This window comes from Diplotaxodon limnothrissa, linkage group LG1 (genome assembly GCF_057381915.1).
Source record: "Diplotaxodon limnothrissa isolate DT_005_m linkage group LG1, D_limnothrissa_male_GT1.1, whole genome shotgun sequence".
NCBI classification, from domain to species: Eukaryota; Metazoa; Chordata; class Actinopteri; order Cichliformes; family Cichlidae; genus Diplotaxodon; species Diplotaxodon limnothrissa.
In genome coordinates this window covers 23,299,753-23,319,867 of record NC_140596.1, presented here as the reverse complement: position 1 = coordinate 23,319,867, position 20,115 = coordinate 23,299,753, and the positions used below count along the sequence as shown (strand labels likewise).

Sequence of the window (20,115 nt, the reverse complement as noted above, 5' to 3'; positions counted from 1 at the left end):
CAGTGGATCAATTTGTAACACTGCAGGGAGTAATGGATCAAGAAGACGGAGCAGCCACAGTGAGCTATTAGATGAAGAGTTACAGGCGTGAGGCTGCACACCTCCAAAGTCCGATCACAGCTGCTTAAAAAACGACCACACAAACTTTTCCGTTAATTAAAAGTTTCCTTTTGCTGCATTCAGTTTTCTGTGCTACTGAATAGGGCTGAACGATATATCGCATTTGCGATAATATCGCGACATGATCAAGTGCAATTTTCTAACCGCAAAGGCTGCGATTATACTGCGATTATATTATACAATTCATGGGCTGCATCCTCCTGAGGCCGCATTTGTAGACCGATTACATCACAGCGACGCGCCGAAGGCTGTCCAAATTACTACCATATCCCAGAATTCATAGCGCGGCCCAGCCAAACTCCAGTTTCCAGCAATGGCGGCCGCTACTAAGTTTTAAAATTACTCATACTAATCTTTCTGGGTCACAAAATAAACTTTTAACATATTTTCAGGCGAGAAAGTAGTTGTGTAAACATCAAATATCTGCTCGGTTTATCAAGATATCCCATATTTGCAAAAGTGCTTCGACGTTTTCAGAGGCGTCTGCTACCCACCAGCTCGACAGCTAGCCGGGAGCTCGAGGGTCACTGATGCGGCCGAGAACGGCACAACTCCCGGCACATCATTTTCAGATCACCGCGGAGTTTCGCTGCTCGGGTTAAACGTAATATATAAGTCACTTAGACAACCTAAAAATGTTATTGTTGGGCTTTTTTCAGTGTTTTGTTTGTTCGTGAGTAAATCGGTTTGGCTGAGATTAAAGTTATTAGATTAGATAAAATAAAACTTTATTAATCCCCCGGGTGGGTTCCTCCTTGGTTTTCACACAGCTGACTAAACGTCAAACAGAAAACTTATTAAACAGAAGTATGAGACAGTCAAGAATTTACACCAGTGTCTGGTTATATTTTAGATAGCAAGAAGCAGACGGCCGAGTTTATTAAACTCCACCGAGACAGCGGTGACGCTAATCAGAACTAGACCGTCCAATTTCACGCCTTTAAATTTTAAAGGCGTGTTTGTGTGTGTGTTTATACAATTGCTATTATGTTTGCACTTTATGTGTAATGTTACTGACTGCAGAGATCAGTAAGATGTGTGTATTTTTTATTTATTAGTTTTATTTATTTAATATTATTTTTTAATTGAATGACTGTCTAGTAGTTCACAGATGTCGAAAAACTGAGTGTGGTAAAGCCACTGATTTTTTTTATGTATATTTCTGCAATCTGCACATTGTACTGACTTTCATTTTAATGTTTACACCAGGGTTCCTTGTCAGCACTTTATGCTCAGATGTTTGTAAGCTAAAAATAAACTATTGTGTATGTTCAAATATACTGTTGTGATTGAAGAAGTTAAATAAAAATGTCAGTCATCAATTCATGCATCACCTCATGTCATCATAACAGAGGTCTGTCTTCCAGGAAAGAACAGTTTAAAATTAATGTAATATAGTATTGGCCATACTATATGATGTATTGCTTGTCTTTGTTTAATAATACAGAAGACAAATACCTTAAAAAATAATCGCATATCGCATCGCAATCGCAATATTGGGGCAAAAAATCGCAATTAGATTATTTTCCATAATCGTTCAGCCCTACTACTGAACCACATTTGCTGTTAGAAAATCAGTCGGTGCTGAAAACCTTGACATCATTAATAAAGAGGGCATGCCACTTATAAAACCTTTCATCAACTTGTGTGCATGAAAATGGGAAAAAGTTTCTTTTAATGTGTAGAGATAGGAGAGTTGTCCATATATGAGTTCATATAAGCAGCATCAAACCTTGCAGAGAATTTCTTCAATAACTAATACAGTTTCCTGGAATGTTTTGTTCCTCTTGGTCTTTACAAATACTTGTGACGTAGTTATCTAAACATCCGCCATCTGTCACATCATTCCTCAGCAGTGATCTGATACAAAAAGCAATGTGATTTAGATTTCCAGCTGAAGCAACAGAGAGAAAAAAAGACCTCAGAAACGAAACATCGTGTCACTAAACTGTCAAATGACACTGAGGCTGAACTAAAGACATTAAGCCAAAATTAAATGCAAGACATTACGTGCATCAGCACTGAAATCATTATACCTAAATTAATGCAGTCATCACTGTGCAGTGATAATTAACAGAGATAAAAAAGCAAATCTTCATGAATATGATTACAAGATCAAACAGGAACTTGATAATGAAACTCTAAATCAGAAGCGTCAAACAGTACAAGATGTGAAATGAAAATTACATATAAGTTATTAGTAGTTGGTTCTTATTAATAGCTGGAACATCTGGAAAGTGAAGTGAAGTGAAAGTGATTCAAATTCCTGCAATTATTTGGTTTGTTTTTAAAGAAGTAAAATACAGACAAATAGTTAAATTTGACCATTTTCTGCATCAAGTAACAAAAAGCGGAAATTTTGCGGCTTTTTTATAATCATATAAATCATCAAGTTTCTTGAAGATGTTTCACCTTTTTTTGGGGGGTGGGGGAGTACAACACATATAGGATCAAAGTCGACTGACTGTGCCCCATTAACTAACATCCCTGCTCTAAAATGTCTAAAACATCTAGAGCTTTCCTCCTGGAAGTTATAAAGCAGGTTTTGACAGCAGTTGTGGAATTTCACAAGTGACCAGCTAACAGCGTCCATCCATGTGTTTATGAAATGTATGTGTGAGTGCGTGGGTGTGTGTGAATTAGCATACATGCAGCTGGACGCTACTGTACCTCCTCAAACAAGCGACTTCTTGTGAAATTTCGCTGCCTTCCGTTCTCACACTCATGGGGCGCATCCGGCCGCGGTGGCATTGAGTAGGGCATCCCTGGGGGCCTCTTTGCTGCGTCTGGTCAGGCTGCTTGTCTGCAAACACTCCATCCATCGCTGATATGAAAGGCTGTCAGAAACGTGATGGTTGAGTAGCGAGCTGAGGGCTGGTGACTGCTGCCACCTCAGGGGTCAGAGGTGAGATTGGCTCAGAGAGGCTGCAATGCAGAACACCTCTTTGACCTGATAATTATACAGATTGAGTCCACCTGGCAGCCTGGAGCGAATAATGACTCTTCCATCTCGCGGCTTTCTCTGACCCAGATTAGAAATCTCCAGTAACAACACTTCAATTTTGAAAAGGAAATGGAATAATTCAGTTCTTTGTCCTACCTGCTGACCCAGAAGAGGCTCGCCTGACCTTAAAAATCCATCTGCATGAAACGCACTGAGGCTGGCGTGATGTCAGTGTTGCTGAGAACTGAAATGCCACTTTGCTCATGTTCCCTTTCACCAATCTAGGAGGATACCTGCAGTACTGTGTAAAATTCTTAGTAATATAGGGAGTGCAGAATTATTAGGCAAGTTGTATTTTTGAGGAATAATGTTATTATTGAACAACAACCATGTTCTCAATGAACCCAAAAAACTCATTAATATCAAAGCTGAATGTTTTTGGAAGTAGTTTTTAGTTTGTTTTTAGTTTTAGCTATTTTAGGGGGATATCTGTGTGTGCAGGTGACTATTACTGTGCATAATTATTAGGCAACTTAACAAAAAACAAATATATACCCATTTCAATTATTTATTTTTACCAGTGACACCAATATAACATCTCCACATTCACAAATATACATTTCTGACATTCAAAAATAAAACAAAAACAAATCAGCGACCAATATAGCCACCTTTCTTTGCAAGGACACTCAAAAGCCTGCCATCCATGGATTCTGTCAGTGTTTTGATCTGTTCACCATCAACATTGCGTGCAGCAGCAACCACAGCCTCCCAGACACTGTTCAGAGAGGTGTACTGTTTTCCCTCCTTGTAAATCTCACATTTGATGATGGACCACAGGTTCTCAATGGGGTTCAGATCAGGTGAACAAGGTGGCCATGTCATTAGTTTTTCTTCTTTTATACCCTTTCTTGCCAGCCACGCTGTGGAGTACTTGGACGCGTGTGATGGAGCATTGTCCTGCATGAAAATCATGTTTTTCTTGAAGGATGCAGACTTCTTCCTGTACCACTGCTTGAAGAAGGTGTCTTCCAGAAACTGGCAGTAGGACTGGGAGTTGAGCTTGACTCCATCCTCAACCCCACAAGCTCATCTTTGATGATACCAGCCCAAACCAGTACTCCACCTCCACCTTGCTGGCGTCTGAGTCGGACTGGAGCTCTCTGCCCTTTACCAATCCAGCCACGGGCCCATCCATCTGGCCCATCAAGACTCACTCTCATTTCATCAGTCCATAAAACCTTAGAAAAACCAGTCTTGAGATATTTCTTGGCCCAGTCTTGACGTTTCAGCTTGTGTGTCTTGTTCAGTGGTGGTCGTCTTTCAGCCTTTCTTACCTTGGCCATGTGTCTGAGTATTGCACACCTTGTGCTTTTGGGCACTCCAGTGATGTTGCAGCTCTGAAATATGGCCAAACTGGTGGCAAGTGGCATCTTGGCAGCTGCACGCTTGACTTTTCTCAGTTCATGGGCAGTTATTTGGCGCCTTGGTTTTTCCACACGCTTCTTGCGACCCTGTTGACTATTTTGAATGAAACGCTTGATTGTTCGATGATCACGCTTCAGAAGCTTTGCAATTTTGAGACTGCTGCATCCCTCTGCAAGATATCTCACTGTTTTTGACTTTTCTGAGCCCGTCAAGTCCTTCTTTTGACCCATTTTGCCAAAGGAAAGGACGTTGCCTTATAATTATGCACACCTGATATAGGGTGTTGATGTCATTAGACCACACCCCTTCTCATTACAGAGATGCACATCACCTAATATGCTTAATTGGTAGTAGGCTTTCGAGCCTATACAGCTTGGAGTAAGACAACATGCATGAAGAGGATGATGTGGACAAAATACTCATTTGCCTAATAATTCTGCACTCCCTGTAATGTTACCGGGGTCTTTGGACAATACCTGCTATTTCACTCGTTTTCAGTCCATTCCTTATACAATTTTTAGAGGAATTTCTTGTTGTTTGTTAAGCCATTTAACACTGACCCCTAAACCATAAGTCACCCTAAAAAGGGCACCTTACTCAAAGGATGAACCTGCGTTGTGTCTACACATAACAACCAAAACAAATTCTATCTTAAAGCACAAAGCACAGGACGAGCCTGTCACAAAACACATAATTTGTTCCCATCTATGCGACTCTATGAAAATTGTGAACAGTAACACAGTTTGTCAGACGTGGTGTGCAGCATGTCCTTTAAAAATCTGATAAAACCAGACAAGTGGAAAACAAAAGAAGAAGTGGCCTAAAAAACTGATGAAGGGTATCTGAATAAGCAGCAAAGACCTGACACAGGACCTAACAGATGCATCTGGCTCTTCAGTTGATCCATCTAGTGCTGGCTGTCAAGAAGCCATTCTTAAGGAAGGGAAACAGGAATAAAAGGCTGAGTTTTGCCAAATTACACAAGAACTGGACAGAAAATTAGTGGCAATAGGTGTGATGGCAGCACCGTGGCAGGACGGTGGCATGGTGGTTAGCAGTGTTGCCGCACAGCAAGAAGGGCCTAAATTCCACCATCAGGAATCCATCCACCATCTTTCTGTGTGGAGTTTCCATGTTCTCCCTGTGTTTGCCAGGGTTCTCCCCGGGTACTCCAGCTTCCTCCCACAGGCAAAAGACATGCAGTTAGTGGGGATAGGTTAATTGATCAGTCTAAATTGCCCATACGTGTGAATGTGGGAGTGAATGGTTGTTTGTCTCTGTGTGTTAGCCCTGCCACAGACTGGCGACCTGTCCAGGGTCTACCCTGCCTCTCGCCCTATGTCAACTGGGATAGGCTCCAGCGCCCCCCGCGACCCTAAAAAAGGATAAGCAGAAGCAAATGGATGAGGTCTGATGGAGTGATGAAATTTGAAACTTTGAATGTCAGGAGTTATTCCTAAAGACCAACCAATAAGTTACAGGAAAGCTTGCCTAAGCGAGTTCATTGAATAATAAAGGTGATCACATAAAAATATATAGAGTTGTTAGAACTGTTAAATCACTACATCTATTTCCCATTTTTCCTGCAAAATATAAAGAGAAGAGGGATAGTTCAAGATTGACTCATTACTTTCTAATAGCCCATCTATATTTTGATTTCTTTTCCTCATAGCAGCATTGTGAGGAAAGTTTATTTAATATAATGCTTCCTGTTCATCAAAGAAAAGTCACATTCTGCTGTACCAACTCATACAAACTGGAGTAGCGGGATATTGCAGTTTGCATTCAGTTTCCTCGCTTAAAGTTAAAACACAGCGTGAGAGCCACAAACCCGACAGTTTACTTCCCTTTATCTGGCAAATGCTTCTGAACTCGAGAAATAATATGACCAAGGGGTGCACCATCTTCAAGGTATAGCTCAGTCCATTTCATATTCATGTTTTGTTCGGCATATATTATACTTTAAATACAGCAGAAATGGCCTTGACATAACAATGGTAAATGGCCTGTATTTATATAGCGCTTTTCTAGTCCCTAAGGACCCCAAAGCGCTTTACATATCCAGTCATCCACCCATTCACGCACACATTCACACACTGGTGATGGTAAGCTACATTGTAGCCACAGCCACCCTGGGGCACACTGACAGAGGCGAGGCTGCCGGACACTGGCGCCACCGGGCCCTCTGACCACCACCAGTAGGCAACGGGTGAAGTGTCTTGCCCAAGGACACAACGACCGAGACTATCCAAGCCGGGGCTCGAACCGGCAACCTTCCGATTACAAGGCGAACGCCCAACTCTTGAGCCACAATGACATGAAGAAATGCTTTACACTGCAGTGCCTCATTTCCGTAGTATGTTAAATGTTTTACTATTTATTTCTTTTGCTTGAAGACAGGCAGAATGTGAAAAGTGGATTATGTATTCTTGTCTAAAAACACCTACACAACCTACACATGTACATACATAAGGTAAACACATGCACACACACACAGTGCTCCCCTATATTTATTCTATAACTGAGGACAACCCAGGTAGGAGGGAAGCGATAGAAGTAGAGAAAAATGAGGACAAAGAGCAGCGTGTCAGAGGTTTGATAGAAAAGTGTGTGCGTGTTTGTGTGTGTCCATAGGTAGAGTTCACATGTGTGTATGGAAATGTCACAGTTTATACCGATGTGGGCAAATTTGATTTTTTTGAAGCACTGATATAAATTTATCTACTGCCATGGGAGATTCAGTTCATGATGAATCTAGTATGTGCTCCGCATGATTGAGGACCTTCTGTTCTTACTGCTGCTGCCTGCTGTCTGTGCCACAAATCACTTTTTCTCTCACCCAGCTGAACACAGTAACTCGTGCTCTTGACTTTATGTCGCAGTCATCTTTTGTTCTGTGTGGTCCTTACCAGGAGAAAGATATACTACATTAAGTGGATTTATTCAAGCATGAATACCTCTTGAGACTTTATTTAAAAACACTACTTTTTAGTTTATGACATATAAAGACTTCAGTCTCGAGGTGCGCTGGAGCCTAGAAGGACTTGTCTAGACATTGCCCATCAGAGATGCATGTTACTGTATAGATGGCTGATGTTTTCAGCTAGCAGCTTAAGCACTCTTTAATCTACCAGCTCTCTTGGACAAAGACATTACGGTGTGCTACACTTGTGTAATGACAACTTTAAAAAAAAATGTTCCAACGTTATTCTTGCAATTTATGTGTGTAAACTGTCAAAAGTTGGTTTTGAAAATTAAAATTGTGAAAATAAGTAGTAATGTTTGGACAGCAGTACAGAGAATACTACACAGTGTTGGAGCAAGACAATTTTTATAATGGTGGGGAGGTTGAGCTCATTTCTTGCATAGAGATGAGGTAAAACGCTACAGGAAAAACAGTTTTTGTATTTTGGGGTTTTCTTTGTTAACACTCGCTCTTATTTAATATACACGATTTACATTTTTTTCCTTTTTAATTGTGAACCGTTGCTGATACTGTAAAGCTCATAAGATATTTACAATTTTAAAAAGTTCACTGTTTAAATGAGTACATGAAGGAAAAGTAGCTGTAGAGAAACAGTTCTGTAAACAGAAAGTTCCAAGGAGAAAACCAGTCATTACCACTGGTCTTGTGTGGAGGTCAGACTTTATAGTCTGGTTGCCATGGCCACCCCATGGGTCTGCCCCCGATGCTATAATTAAAGAGGATATGTTGTTGACGCTGTGAGCAGAAAATTTCAAAATCTAAACTTAAAAATGTTTGCAACTCCTGTTTTTTTTTTTGTTTTTTTAAGCCAACATGGGCAGTTACTTTCCCCAGATTTTAACAGTTTTTGTAGCATTTCATCTAAACTTCAAATATGTGAGTCACATAATACAGAACAGTTTCTTTCTTACAGTTTGTAAGAAGCATTACTGCTATCACTGGCACTGAATCAACGTGATAGGTTTAAAGGCTAAAGAAGGCACCTAAATTCCTCATAGTTAGAATTTAAGGCAGCGAATTCACCTGCTCAAACACGAGGTGCAGCTATTGCACTGCTAGTAAAGCAATAGTAAGAATCTTATGTTCCACATTTGCACCAGAGAAACTAAACTTCCTTGTTTCCTTTCTTCTTTCCCACACTCTCTGCTTCCTGCTTCTCTCCTCTGCTGCTTCCACAGCACACTGACAATATATGGCATCAGTCAGAATGACGAGGCTATCTACCAATGCATCGCTGAGAACAGCGCGGGCTCTACGCAGGCCAGTGCCCGCCTCACGGTGCTCTGGGCTGATGGACTGCCTGGCGTTCCCACCCACGTGGAAGCAGAGGCCCTCTCCCCCACCACCATACAGGTGTCCTGGAGGGAACCTGATAAAAACACTCAGGACATCATCGGTTATGTGCTCCACATCCGCCGGACCTCAGGTGGGGCTTCTTGAAGATCCAGATACAGTTTAAAGCAAAGCTTTAGTTCATTTCATTTCATTTCATTTATTTATTCATTTTCAGGCACAACAAATACCTATATTGAACATAAAATACACAAAACAAAAAACAAAACTTGCCTGAAAAAGGAGTGGGACGAAGAAAACTTATTAAATCCCACCCCTATACTCACTCATCAACAAAAAAAAACAATAAACTTCCCGCAGCTACGCCCATCATTGCATACAGACCCATCAACAGCCCCGGGCAGATACAAGCATCTAAGCGGCAGCTCGCAACCAACAATTAGAGCCTTCATAACTGAATACAGAATATATAAATTATAAATTGCATTACCACAGGTAACAGGCAGTAATAACTACAAGTAACAGACACACATACATATACATACATATATATCTACACACACAAGTACATATATGTACATACATACGCACACTTTATTTTTTATTTTTTATTTTGGAATCCATACCAGCAATGGTAAGAGGACAGACATTACAGAGCACACTAAAACCCATCATTGAGTATACTGTGACCAGACCAACTGTTTGTAGAGAAATTTAAATCTATGAATATTAAAACAAGTGTGACATGATGTCAGTGTCAAAAGGCATGCCAGGTGAGATGAGAGGAGGCAGAAAAAACACAGGCCTCTTAACGTGGAATAAATCAGCTCTGAAAGTAAATAAGTGTTTGAGGAGCCCCATGACATTTTCACTGAAGAATTAGGAATGGATGCGGCTAAATTCATTCGCATAACTACAAATGGCAGCAAACAAGAGAACGCTGCCACACTTTCATTATAATTCAATTATGTAAATAAGCTGCTACAGTAATGAAATGATGAGGAACGGCACTGACACAGGCAAAGATGGTCCTGAGTAGAGCTGGGCGATAGAACGATAACGATATGTATCGCGATATAACTTTTACTCGATAGAGAAATTAAGCTATCGCGATAGACCTCGCCGTTCTTGTCCTCTTTAAAAAAAAAAAAAAAAAAAAAAAGGTCAGCCAATCCAAATTAAGTAGCGCAGAGCCGAACCAATCACAGCCGCAGCGTCACGTCGCGTGACTTGTTACGTACAGCACAAGTGCCAAGCCGCACGTGTGTTTGTTTGGGAAGCAGCCAGCGGGTAATGGAGCCAGCGCGTAATGGAGGAAATGAGTGTGCCGACTAGAAAAATCAACCGAGCGTGACCGAAGAGAAAACAGATGATGGTTCCAATGCCGGAGAGATTGTCGAACGGAAGAGCCATAGAAGTTCCGTAGTGTGAAGGTATTTCGGCTATTTCAAGTCTGACAAAAAACAGAGTAGCGTGCACTGTAAATTGTGCCGAAAGCAAGTCTGGAAATACAATAAACTGGTGCATGCGTCACACTGTGCGCCACGTTATTGTTTCGGTGAAATGAATTTCTACAATACTGTTACTGTTAATTCTACTCTCTGCAGTGTTTAAATGCTTACATATACACACAGTTACTGTCCCTCCACACATACGACTCGGTTCTGCTTCTATGCCCCAGCTTTGTTTACTTTTTCCCACCGAGGCTTCTAGACTTCTGATTGGCCAACATTTCTGCACGGTTAGGAATCTAGCGCCACCTGCTGCTTTGGCATGTTCATAGCAGCGTTTTCCTTCATTTCTGCCTTTATGTGTGGACGGGATTATTTTTTAAAACGAAAACGGAAAATCTCCGTTTTCAAAAATACCCGTGTACGTGTGGACGTAGCCTCAGTCTCTGACTGGAAGCGCTAATTCGTCATTCGGCTTTTGTCAGACTAAAGTAACTGTTAAAACTGTTTGAAAAGCTCAGCTATACAACAAGGAGAGATTGAGAATTTCCTTTTAGTTCTCAGTTTATTTGATATTGACAAAAGTTAGTCAGTTTTGTCTCTTCTTCTGTAAAACAAACTAAGATTTATTTTTAGAATTAATATTTTGTTTCTAAGTGGAATTGACAATTTAGTCTGTTTTGTTTGTTCTATTTTGAAACTTAAACGCTTTAGCGGCTGCCTTTTGTGTAGTTTGCAATATTTGCCTTTATTTATCTGGAAAAGTCTCATGTTCCTTAAGTACATCTACCCTGTTGAACTTATTATGAGAAATAAATATTTAAATCAAAACAAGCTGCTGATTATTTCACATTTTACTTGTGAGCAACGGCACATTTAAATCTTACAAATATAGTTATTTGGCTTATATCGTGATAGATATCGTTATCGACTGAAATGAAAAAAACATATCGTGATATGAAAAAATCTCATATCGCCCAGCTCTAGTCCTGAGGCACAAAAGCGATTTGTAAGCACACACACGCACGCACACATCACTTCAGGCTAATGCTTTACTTCAGTTTATTTCATTTATTTATCACGCCACTTCAAACTAGCAGCCATCGTTGTAACAGTCATACAAATTATTGGTAAGGTAAAACCCTTCATTAGTGGTAAGCGCAGGTTTCTAGTAGTAGAGTATGAGGGATGTCAAATCTCATGTGTAGTTTGGTGTGTCAGACTTTGGAAGAGTTATCGCGTCAATATTAAATGAGAAACAAGAAACAACGACCAAGGTGATATGGTGCCTATGGAAAATTCATGTTTTAGTATTTTACACTGAATTACCTTGACACATACTTTTGTTTAAAGATAAACAAAGAGGTGGATCCAAGGTCTACAGAAAGGAAAGAAATCAAAAAACAACAAGAAGCTGTTTTCACATGTCAGCTTCATAATATTTAAGGATAATTTGTTTTTGTGGTGATTTTCAGTTTTCCTTTCTCACAAGATGCAACCAACACACACCTTGAATCAAACTGTTTGCAAAATTCAACAACGTGACCTCAAACCTCCAGGGAGAAATCAACTTTGCAAAATTGTAGATTAGCCCTTTAAAGCCTGAACCATGAAATAAGTGCCGGAGTGTTTATTAAACCTTCTCACAAAAAATTTCCATATATGAGTTTTAATTTATAGCATATTTGCTATATCTGCATTTTATTTGTGATGTACACATCCGGGACAGAGAGGAAGGCTAGTTTGAGCTTTGAGTCCAGGATGCCATTTACGTGAGAAGGGAAAGACCAACTCAGAATCCACCATTGTAGGAACATTGTAGGTTCACCATGGTCATTGGTCAATAATCATGACAATTTACTTATTAAAGGTCATGAAACCGACTTTGCCTCAAATGGTGCCAGTGTCGGCTGTTATGCACATGTACTGTTTATAAGGTGGGGAAACCTGCACTGAAGAAGTCACTTGGATGATGAAAAGTGTCTCCTATTGAAAATGCTACGTCCAGATGAACAGAATCAACTTAACACTCTGTGTTAGGGGGTTACAGACTGACTGATCTCTGATCCCCAACTGTTTTGGATGTTTACATTGGTTCTCCGCTGTCAGTTGGTGTCTAGAAAAGTCCCTACATGCCTACTTGATAAATGCATGTGTCATTTATTTATTTTCTTTACCTTGTGGGTATGGTACAATTAACTATGTATGTTTTTACTTGTTTTTATGGGGAGACCATTGTAGCACCTGCTGATGTTCCCCTCAGTTGATCTATTAACTGATCATTAAGGGACCTGGGAGACGACTAATAGTATTTCCTGTAATTTCCTCTCCAGCGTGGCATGGCCCAATGGATTGAGGGCTAGATGTAGATAGTGGTTATGGTTGGATGAATTGCTGAATTAAAAGCAATAAAATGCTTTAACCCATCCTGAACAACTCTCCCGATTCCTCCCTCCATCTTCTTATGCCGCCCCTGCAATTCACCCTGAGGCCCAGAGCAATACTAAATTAGCTATTAAATACTGTAAATGCTTTGATAAAACCCACTGAAGTGGGCAGTAAGCACAAGTGCTAATAGAAACATATTATTTTCCATTTTTCTTCCTTTTCCCAATTATGTCTTTCCTATTTTTCTTACAAATCGTTTCAAAATTTGGCTCCTCCTTTCTTTTATTCCCCCTCTTCTCCCTCCACCCTTCTTCCTTCAGACCCGGCGGAGATGGAATACGAGGAGGCTGTCAGTAAGGTCACGCTGCAGCAGATCATCCGGGACCTGGAGCCCTCCACCAATTATACCTTCTATGTGAAGGCCTACACATCCCATGGGGCCAGCAAACCCTCGGACAGTGTCACAGAGAGCACTCACGGAGAGGGTGAGTTGGCGGAAAAAAAAAAATTTAGAAATATCAAGACTCCCACAAGATTTGTAGCACAGGTAAAACACACGATTTCACCTTAATTATTGCAGAACATCCATAAAACATAAGACAAATTGGGCTGCTCTCATTGCTTTATATTTTAGAGCTTGTTCATCCTGAGGAAAAAAGTAAAAATATTATTGCTCACATTTTATTTTTCCCACACCTGATCAAATTTCTGATAGTTGTTTAACTACTTTGGCTTACATTTTGTTTTGTGTTGCAGTGCCAGCTCCTCCTTCCCTCTACACAAAGGTGGTGAACGGTAGTGTTGTACAAGCAACATGGGAGTCTTCCTCCAAGATGGGCCAGCCTCAGGGCTTCAGACTGTATTACAGGAGAGCGCACACACCACTGTTCACTGGGCCCATCGCCTTCCCTCGCAACGTCACCCAGTACAACATCACTCATCTGGGTGAGACATGACAGCTGACTGTATCATTGCTTTTATTGGTAATTAGCGTCACGCGTCGTAAGCGCTGATGAGCGGGCCTGTGATGCAGAATGGTTTGTTAATGCACTTTAGTGGGTTTACATAGTTGTTTTTGCCAAGAGCTAAAAATATGTGTCACTAACAGCTCGTGGTGCTTAGTTTTGATTGCTTTCTTTGTTTCCTTTTGTTCAGACTCCTCACTGGTCTATGAGATAAAGTTGATTGCTCACAACCAGCATGGAGACGGGAATGCCACCATACGATTTGCTTCACTTCGGGAGGCAGTGGCCAAATCAGGTGAATTTTTCTTTATCATTTTTCCATCATTTAAAATACAGTCATCTTGAAATGTGGATATATGGAAATGTACAGTCTGCCCACATTTCCATATCACGTTGTCCAAGGACAAAAAAATCTCAGGAAGACAGACAGTGGAGAAAAAAGATTATAACAATACACGTAACAAAAAGGAAAATAATAAACTGAGAATAATAGAAATGCATTTATTGTTTCATTGGAAAAACAAAACTGAAGTTTGAATCAAATACTATGATGTGAATTAAAAAATAAATCAAATATTATCATCATGCACATGATGATGTATGGATTAGTGAGATGGCGCTGTCCCACAGGTCATCTGATTATCTCACCAATGTCTATTTCCAGAGGTGGAGAGGCTTCCCATATGCATCATCTCTATATATCATAGACTACGTGTCCACGGGTTTAATCCTTTTTATATTGATTGATTTTGTGAGCCTGATGTGATAAGTCTTTCTGACGGTATTTAGGTAGGATGAAAAATATTTCAAGAAAAATAAATGTTTGCCTGGAAATGTAAGAAAAAAGTAATGAATGGCGTGTCATTCCAAGATGGGTCAGCAAATAAGACAAATCCAAAACCAGGACTCATGATCTGAATCCCAGAATGAACTGTCGGAGTGGAAATAAATGGTTAAAGGTCATTTGAGAGAAGCGAAGTGTCTCTGAAAAACTTAAATGTTTTCTTTATTGGATCTGCATTTTGAGTTAATGCATTTTGAACTACAGGATTTAATCTTTCAGTGATGCCAGCGAGAAAAACTAGATCACAGAGGGTCTGTTTGTCTAGTATATTTATTTAGAAAAAGTGTTTGCCCAATATTAATGTAGAAAATTGAAAAGTCCTGGCCAATCCTGCAATTTGGATCTCTCGAGGTGTGCTTTTTGAATACAAGAGACTAATGTACTACAAAGATAAAGAGAAATACAGTTATATCACGCCTTCCTTTGATCTTGCTATAAAAAGAGTATCTTTACTGGGGCTCTCGCCTCTTTCTCTTTCTCCCAATCTCGTATCTGTCTGAAAGTGTAGACTTTGGCCTACACAGGCTCATCAAATGATTTCTGCCCTCTGATCCTCAGTATGGCGCATATGAGCTGACATACCTGACTCACTTCATCCTCACTAAAAATGATTCGCTGGTTTTTTTTTTCAAGTATTGCTGCTGCATTTCTATCGTTCCACTTTATCTTGGAAGAAGTGGACCTTTAACACAAAAGGTCTGCCCAGTGTGGGCTGCAAGATTCTACGAGCAGTCTGGGGAAGTGTAGTGAAGGCCAAGCAAATCTTGCATCATCTAGCATGCTGTGGGTGTACATCACCAAAGCCATCCTCCACAAAGTTGTTTCTCTGTTACTTGGATTCCAAGTTTAATCTTTATCAGACTGGTCCAGGACTTGAGGCATGGTTTAGCTGAGATGACAGCTCGAAAAACCCAATAAATCACAAGAATCATCACTCAAAATAAGGGCTAAACGTGGTTGGAGTACAGTGTGGATTTGAGCTAAATATGACCGTATATCGATCTCACAGAAGAGATGTCTTTACTTGTTGCCACTACCCCTTATACCGCTGCAGTGACCCACCAAATATGGAAATATTTTCACACCGCTACACACTGCCCACATCAATACGGAGCATGAAAGTAGATTAGTCTCACATAGCATCTTTTGTATCAGTCAAGTTGACCTTCATGCCACATAAACAGTCCAAGCTCACCCAGCTGTGATGTGACCGTGTTGTGTGCAATATCTCCTCAGTGTTGGACGGCCCGTGCGACTGTGTGAAAGATGAGCAGGGCAAAACATCCACCACGGGCATCATAATCGGCATTCACATCGGCATTACCTGCATCATCTTCTGCGTGCTTTTCCTCGTCTTCAGCTACCGTGGCAGGTCAGAACTAGCACGACGTGCACATTCATGCGGCAGTTAATGGTGCCAGTGAAATAACTTGCCAATAGTTGCTGTTAAAGGGTCTATTTCTATCGTGTGTATAGAATCAGGCAAACGTTTAATGTGTGCATGTTCGTGTAATCCCCAGATTAATGATGTGTAAGGCAGTTCAGGCCACCCCCCAGGCAGGGAATGGCGCTGCTGTGGACTCTTCTTCGTCTTCCCAGGGAGCCTCTGGGCTTAACGGGGCTGCCAGAAGAGAGATGGAGGTCAATGGCAGCGCGGCGAGGAAGAAAGCGGTTGACAGCAATGAGCTCGAGAGCCTTTTCATGCAGCCGAACACAAGAGAAATGTGCATGGTAGGTCCTCAGAGTGAAAAGAGTGAGGAAAGCTATGTTAATTAAAGGAAAAAAAGTATATTCTATCTAAGCTGAAACTAAATGAAATATACTCAGTCTGATTGTTTGCACGTGTTTTCAGTCTGATTCCTACATGCTGAATAACACCCAGCTGTCTACGATACCGCTGGATGAGTTTGCCGTGGAGAGGGAAACCCAATTCCGAGAGACTCCTGTAGCAGGAGCAGCTCAGCAGGACCAAGGCTAATAATGTATGAAGGCCAATTCACACGACACTGTCCAGTGTCCACGCAGACTTTTCTCTCACTCAGGTTGACAGATTGTTGTTGTTTTTTCAAAGTCGTCATTCCTTTTGTGCAAAGACTTTTTTCTTTTATAAAGGAGTTCTGGAGGATCTAGGACTGTATATCTGAAGCCCGATGAATTTTTAGTTTTTGTTTTGGTCTTTGGTTAATTTGCTGGTGTTGGGCAGCACCTAAGACAGAGGCCCCAGAATGTCCTTGTTATACAATGGTTTTATTTTTAAGTTTATAAATATATGTATATATATATAAATATATACACTATATCTTTATCACTTATATGTCAAAGCAGTTATAAGTTATTGGTCTTATCTCTACTTTTCTGTGGATGTCAAAGACTCCTGCTGCCTACTCTCACCTACCAATGATTCCACCTTCTTGTTCACAGAAGATCTCAGCCTTCTTCCAGGGATTCGATATATTCTGCCTCAGGACTTTGTTTCAGTGATTTCGAATTTTTTTTTTTATGAGTTTTCGGCCTTCATGCAGGCGTTAGACTTGGCTGCGTGAACCTTGCGATAGAAAGAAAAGAAAGAAACCTACCTCAGCCGGAATGAATGTGTAGTGGGAAGCTTTTAGGGACTTTACCTTCCCCTGAGCTCACAGTTACTTTACATGCAGAGGAATTGGTTTGGAAGTGACAAAATCAGGTGCCGCTCTACCTCAGATGTCAAGAATCATCTCTCTTCTCCTGCTTGTCGAAGTAAAACAGAAAAATAAAGAAAACAAAAAAAAAGTATCCAACATAAAGCACTTCCAAATGCTGAAATTAATGTTCTACCTCAAGATAACAATGTTAATGTTGTCGCTGTTGTTGTTGTTTGTCTGTTTATTGCATAATGAAAAACCCTCTTTTGGCCCTTTGTGAAGTCCTGGCTTCCCTCTGTTGGTGAATATGGTGTTTGTAGATACAGCATCAGTACCTCATGCAAGCTGACAGACTGATAACATGTTGTACGGTTACGGTGTGTTGGAAATATGTATGAATTATGCTAATCTATTGTAAGCCTTTTGATAGATTTGACTTTATTTTAAAGATTGTAATTTCTTTTTTCCACCGTAGTTGCTTCAGTTGAATGACAAGGCTGTTAGAGATACACTGCATTGTCAATGACATCTTAAAGACTAACTGTGCATGAGATGAGATGTCATGTGTTTTTAAAAAGATAAAGCTAAATTGAGCACAAATGTTAACAGAAAATGGCCCGTGTCTGCGAATAGTTTGGATCATATTTCTGGAAAATCTGCTTATTGGCTTTCTTGTTGGCAGATGAAACCGCTCTCATTTGATCTTTCTCAGTTTTAAGGTCATAGCTGTTTGGCAAGTAGCCTAGCCCTAATTCCAAAATTGTTGTTAACCATCCCCGGTCTCTTAGACGCTTAGATGAGCTATTAAAAATCTAAATTCTCTAACACATGCTATTAAATATCTTTTTTTAATATGTAAAAAAGCCAAAGCTTAAAAACAACTATTTGGAAGAGATTTATGTATTAAATGCACGTATGTGCTATTGCTTTTATTTTGTCCTGTTATCTAATATTTAACTGTAGTTTTGACAACAGAGATATGAGAGCGGTATTTGACCTCTGGAAAGAAAGCAAAAAAAGCTCTAATTTTTTTTTTTTGACAGCAGTGTATCTCTAAACTTTTTCTGAATATTTGTGTCAGCATCACTTTCTTATTTTGTTTTCACATCACATTTCCAGCCTCCTTCACGAACGCAGCAGTAGCCTTTTATTTCTCTTCTGGTGCCCAGTAGACGTAACAGTTGCCGGTTAAGCTCGTTTACTGTTACTCTTCTCAAAACTATACTTGCTGCTCGGCCTTCTCCCTCCTGTCAACGCTGACTATGTGCTTCAGGTGCTTATAATATCTTTGAATGCTGACGAGCACAGACAGAGAGCTGGCTGAGGGAGATGGACGGTTGTTGGGTAGCTAAACAATTACAGGGCTTTTCTCTCGCCGGCTCTCTGCTCAATGTTGTCACTTGCTGCACAAGTACTGATTTGATGCATTATGGTTACCTACCTCAATCTTGTTGTTGGCCTTTCTCTCAGGTCTTAATGAAGGACACGTACAGAGTATAAACAATGAACTTAATGTATATATATATCTACAGTCGTGTGACACAGTAAGTATATCTCATGGAAATTGCTAGCTTTTATTACATACTGGAGCAAGCAAAAACCAGGTCATCTTTGAAATAATGCCTGAAGATAATCGCTCAACTTTTTGCTGAACAAAAATAGCAAAAGAAGTTAAGCTTAAAATCAAATACATCAGAAGCTAGTGTTGCCCAATATAGCAGTAATTACATCATGTAAGCCACCTGCTCAGTTTTAACGAGGCTCTTCACCTGAAAAGCTGCCTGTTATCGGCACCCTAGCAGGGCCTGCTGTGATTTTGCTCCAGAGGATGTATCTGGCTCATTCTCCAGCCTGGAGTAACAAATCTTTGTGCAGCTATTTCTGTGGCGAGTGCTTAAAGCCAGAGAGAGGAGCGCTCTAGTGCCAGAGAGCCTTTTTGTATTGCGGCTTGTGAGCTGTGTGTCTGTGGCTACTTGTGGTGCGTCTTAGTTGAATTCCCAGGTGGATTTTTCAACTGGTACGCCCCCCTTATAGATATCACCTTTATCTACAGGCATTGTTTCCTAAGGGACCAAATGTTTCCCCCAATATGTCAAAAGATCAATAAATTCACACGACTGTATAATATAAATACATAAAAAATTGCAATTGGCAAAATATGCTGGACAGACAGAGTCAATAGAAACAGACACAATAGGAGGGGGAACATTTTAGGACCTTTATGTTGAGCACTAATTATTTAAGCAGTTCAAGTTCATGCTTAATTTGTAGTGATTGTTACTTTTATTACTAGCACATCAATTTTTTTCGGTAGTGATTTACTTTATGTCTTCTCTAGACATAAATAAGTTTAACTGAATCAAAAGTGGGTGGCACGTACAACTCGACATCATGTACACACAAAAAAAAACACTTTCAGACCTCTTTGGTGCATCCAGGTATGGGATACTGTAAACAGTAAAATGCTGACACTAGCACTTTTTTTATGAAAATGAGCTTGTCATGTCTCTGCTGCCCTAAGTAACTAACATTAGTGTAAGATGAGTGCATTTAATATCAGCAAACACCTTTGATTGAATCCATGGTGTTGAATGCAAAATGCTTCCTGGTGCTACTCCTCAGGCAGCTTTGTGTTATCCATTCATCAGCCTTAATAGTAAGAAGCATATTAACAGCTTCATTTCTGACAGGTGGCAGGGCATGCAATGGTTTAAAGGTCACAGCATTTTTGAGTCCAGTGGAGCCAACTAATGCAAAATGACCTGTGTTCTACTTATGCATCATACATACAGTGTAGGAGTACTTTTGAAAAGCATGCACCGTCTGGTCCTCCACCACATCCAAACTGAGAGCTGTACGTGTCCCCACAAAAACAGTAACTCACCTGTCATTTTATTGTGTTATGCAAACCAGCATTAGAGTCAATCTCACTTTAGTGATCATCCTAGGTACTATGTTTTATGCCTTTTTAATTTGTTTGCATATGCGTATTTCTTTGCATTTCTCTGGTATCTATTTCCTGCATTTAATTGTACACTATGTTGTTGATATCATAACCAGCGCTGGGGGAAAAAA

The 20,115-nt window shown here is 40.3% G+C and overlaps 1 protein-coding gene across 1 annotated transcript in view; it reads left to right on the top strand.

Moving 5' to 3' along the window:
* Positions 1 to 16,397, top strand: part of igdcc3 (immunoglobulin superfamily, DCC subclass, member 3) — a 65,160-nt gene extending 48,763 nt beyond the window's left edge. The window contains exons 8-14 of the mRNA XM_085355379.1: positions 8,657 to 8,904; positions 12,931 to 13,095; positions 13,367 to 13,555; positions 13,766 to 13,870; positions 15,656 to 15,791; positions 15,940 to 16,150; positions 16,272 to 16,397. Of these exons, the coding sequence (XP_085211505.1) occupies positions 8,657 to 8,904; positions 12,931 to 13,095; positions 13,367 to 13,555; positions 13,766 to 13,870; positions 15,656 to 15,791; positions 15,940 to 16,150; positions 16,272 to 16,397 (1,180 nt within the window). The remainder of the gene's footprint in view (positions 1 to 8,656; positions 8,905 to 12,930; positions 13,096 to 13,366; positions 13,556 to 13,765; positions 13,871 to 15,655; positions 15,792 to 15,939; positions 16,151 to 16,271) is intronic.
* The last annotated feature ends 3,718 nt before the right edge of the window (positions 16,398 to 20,115 follow it).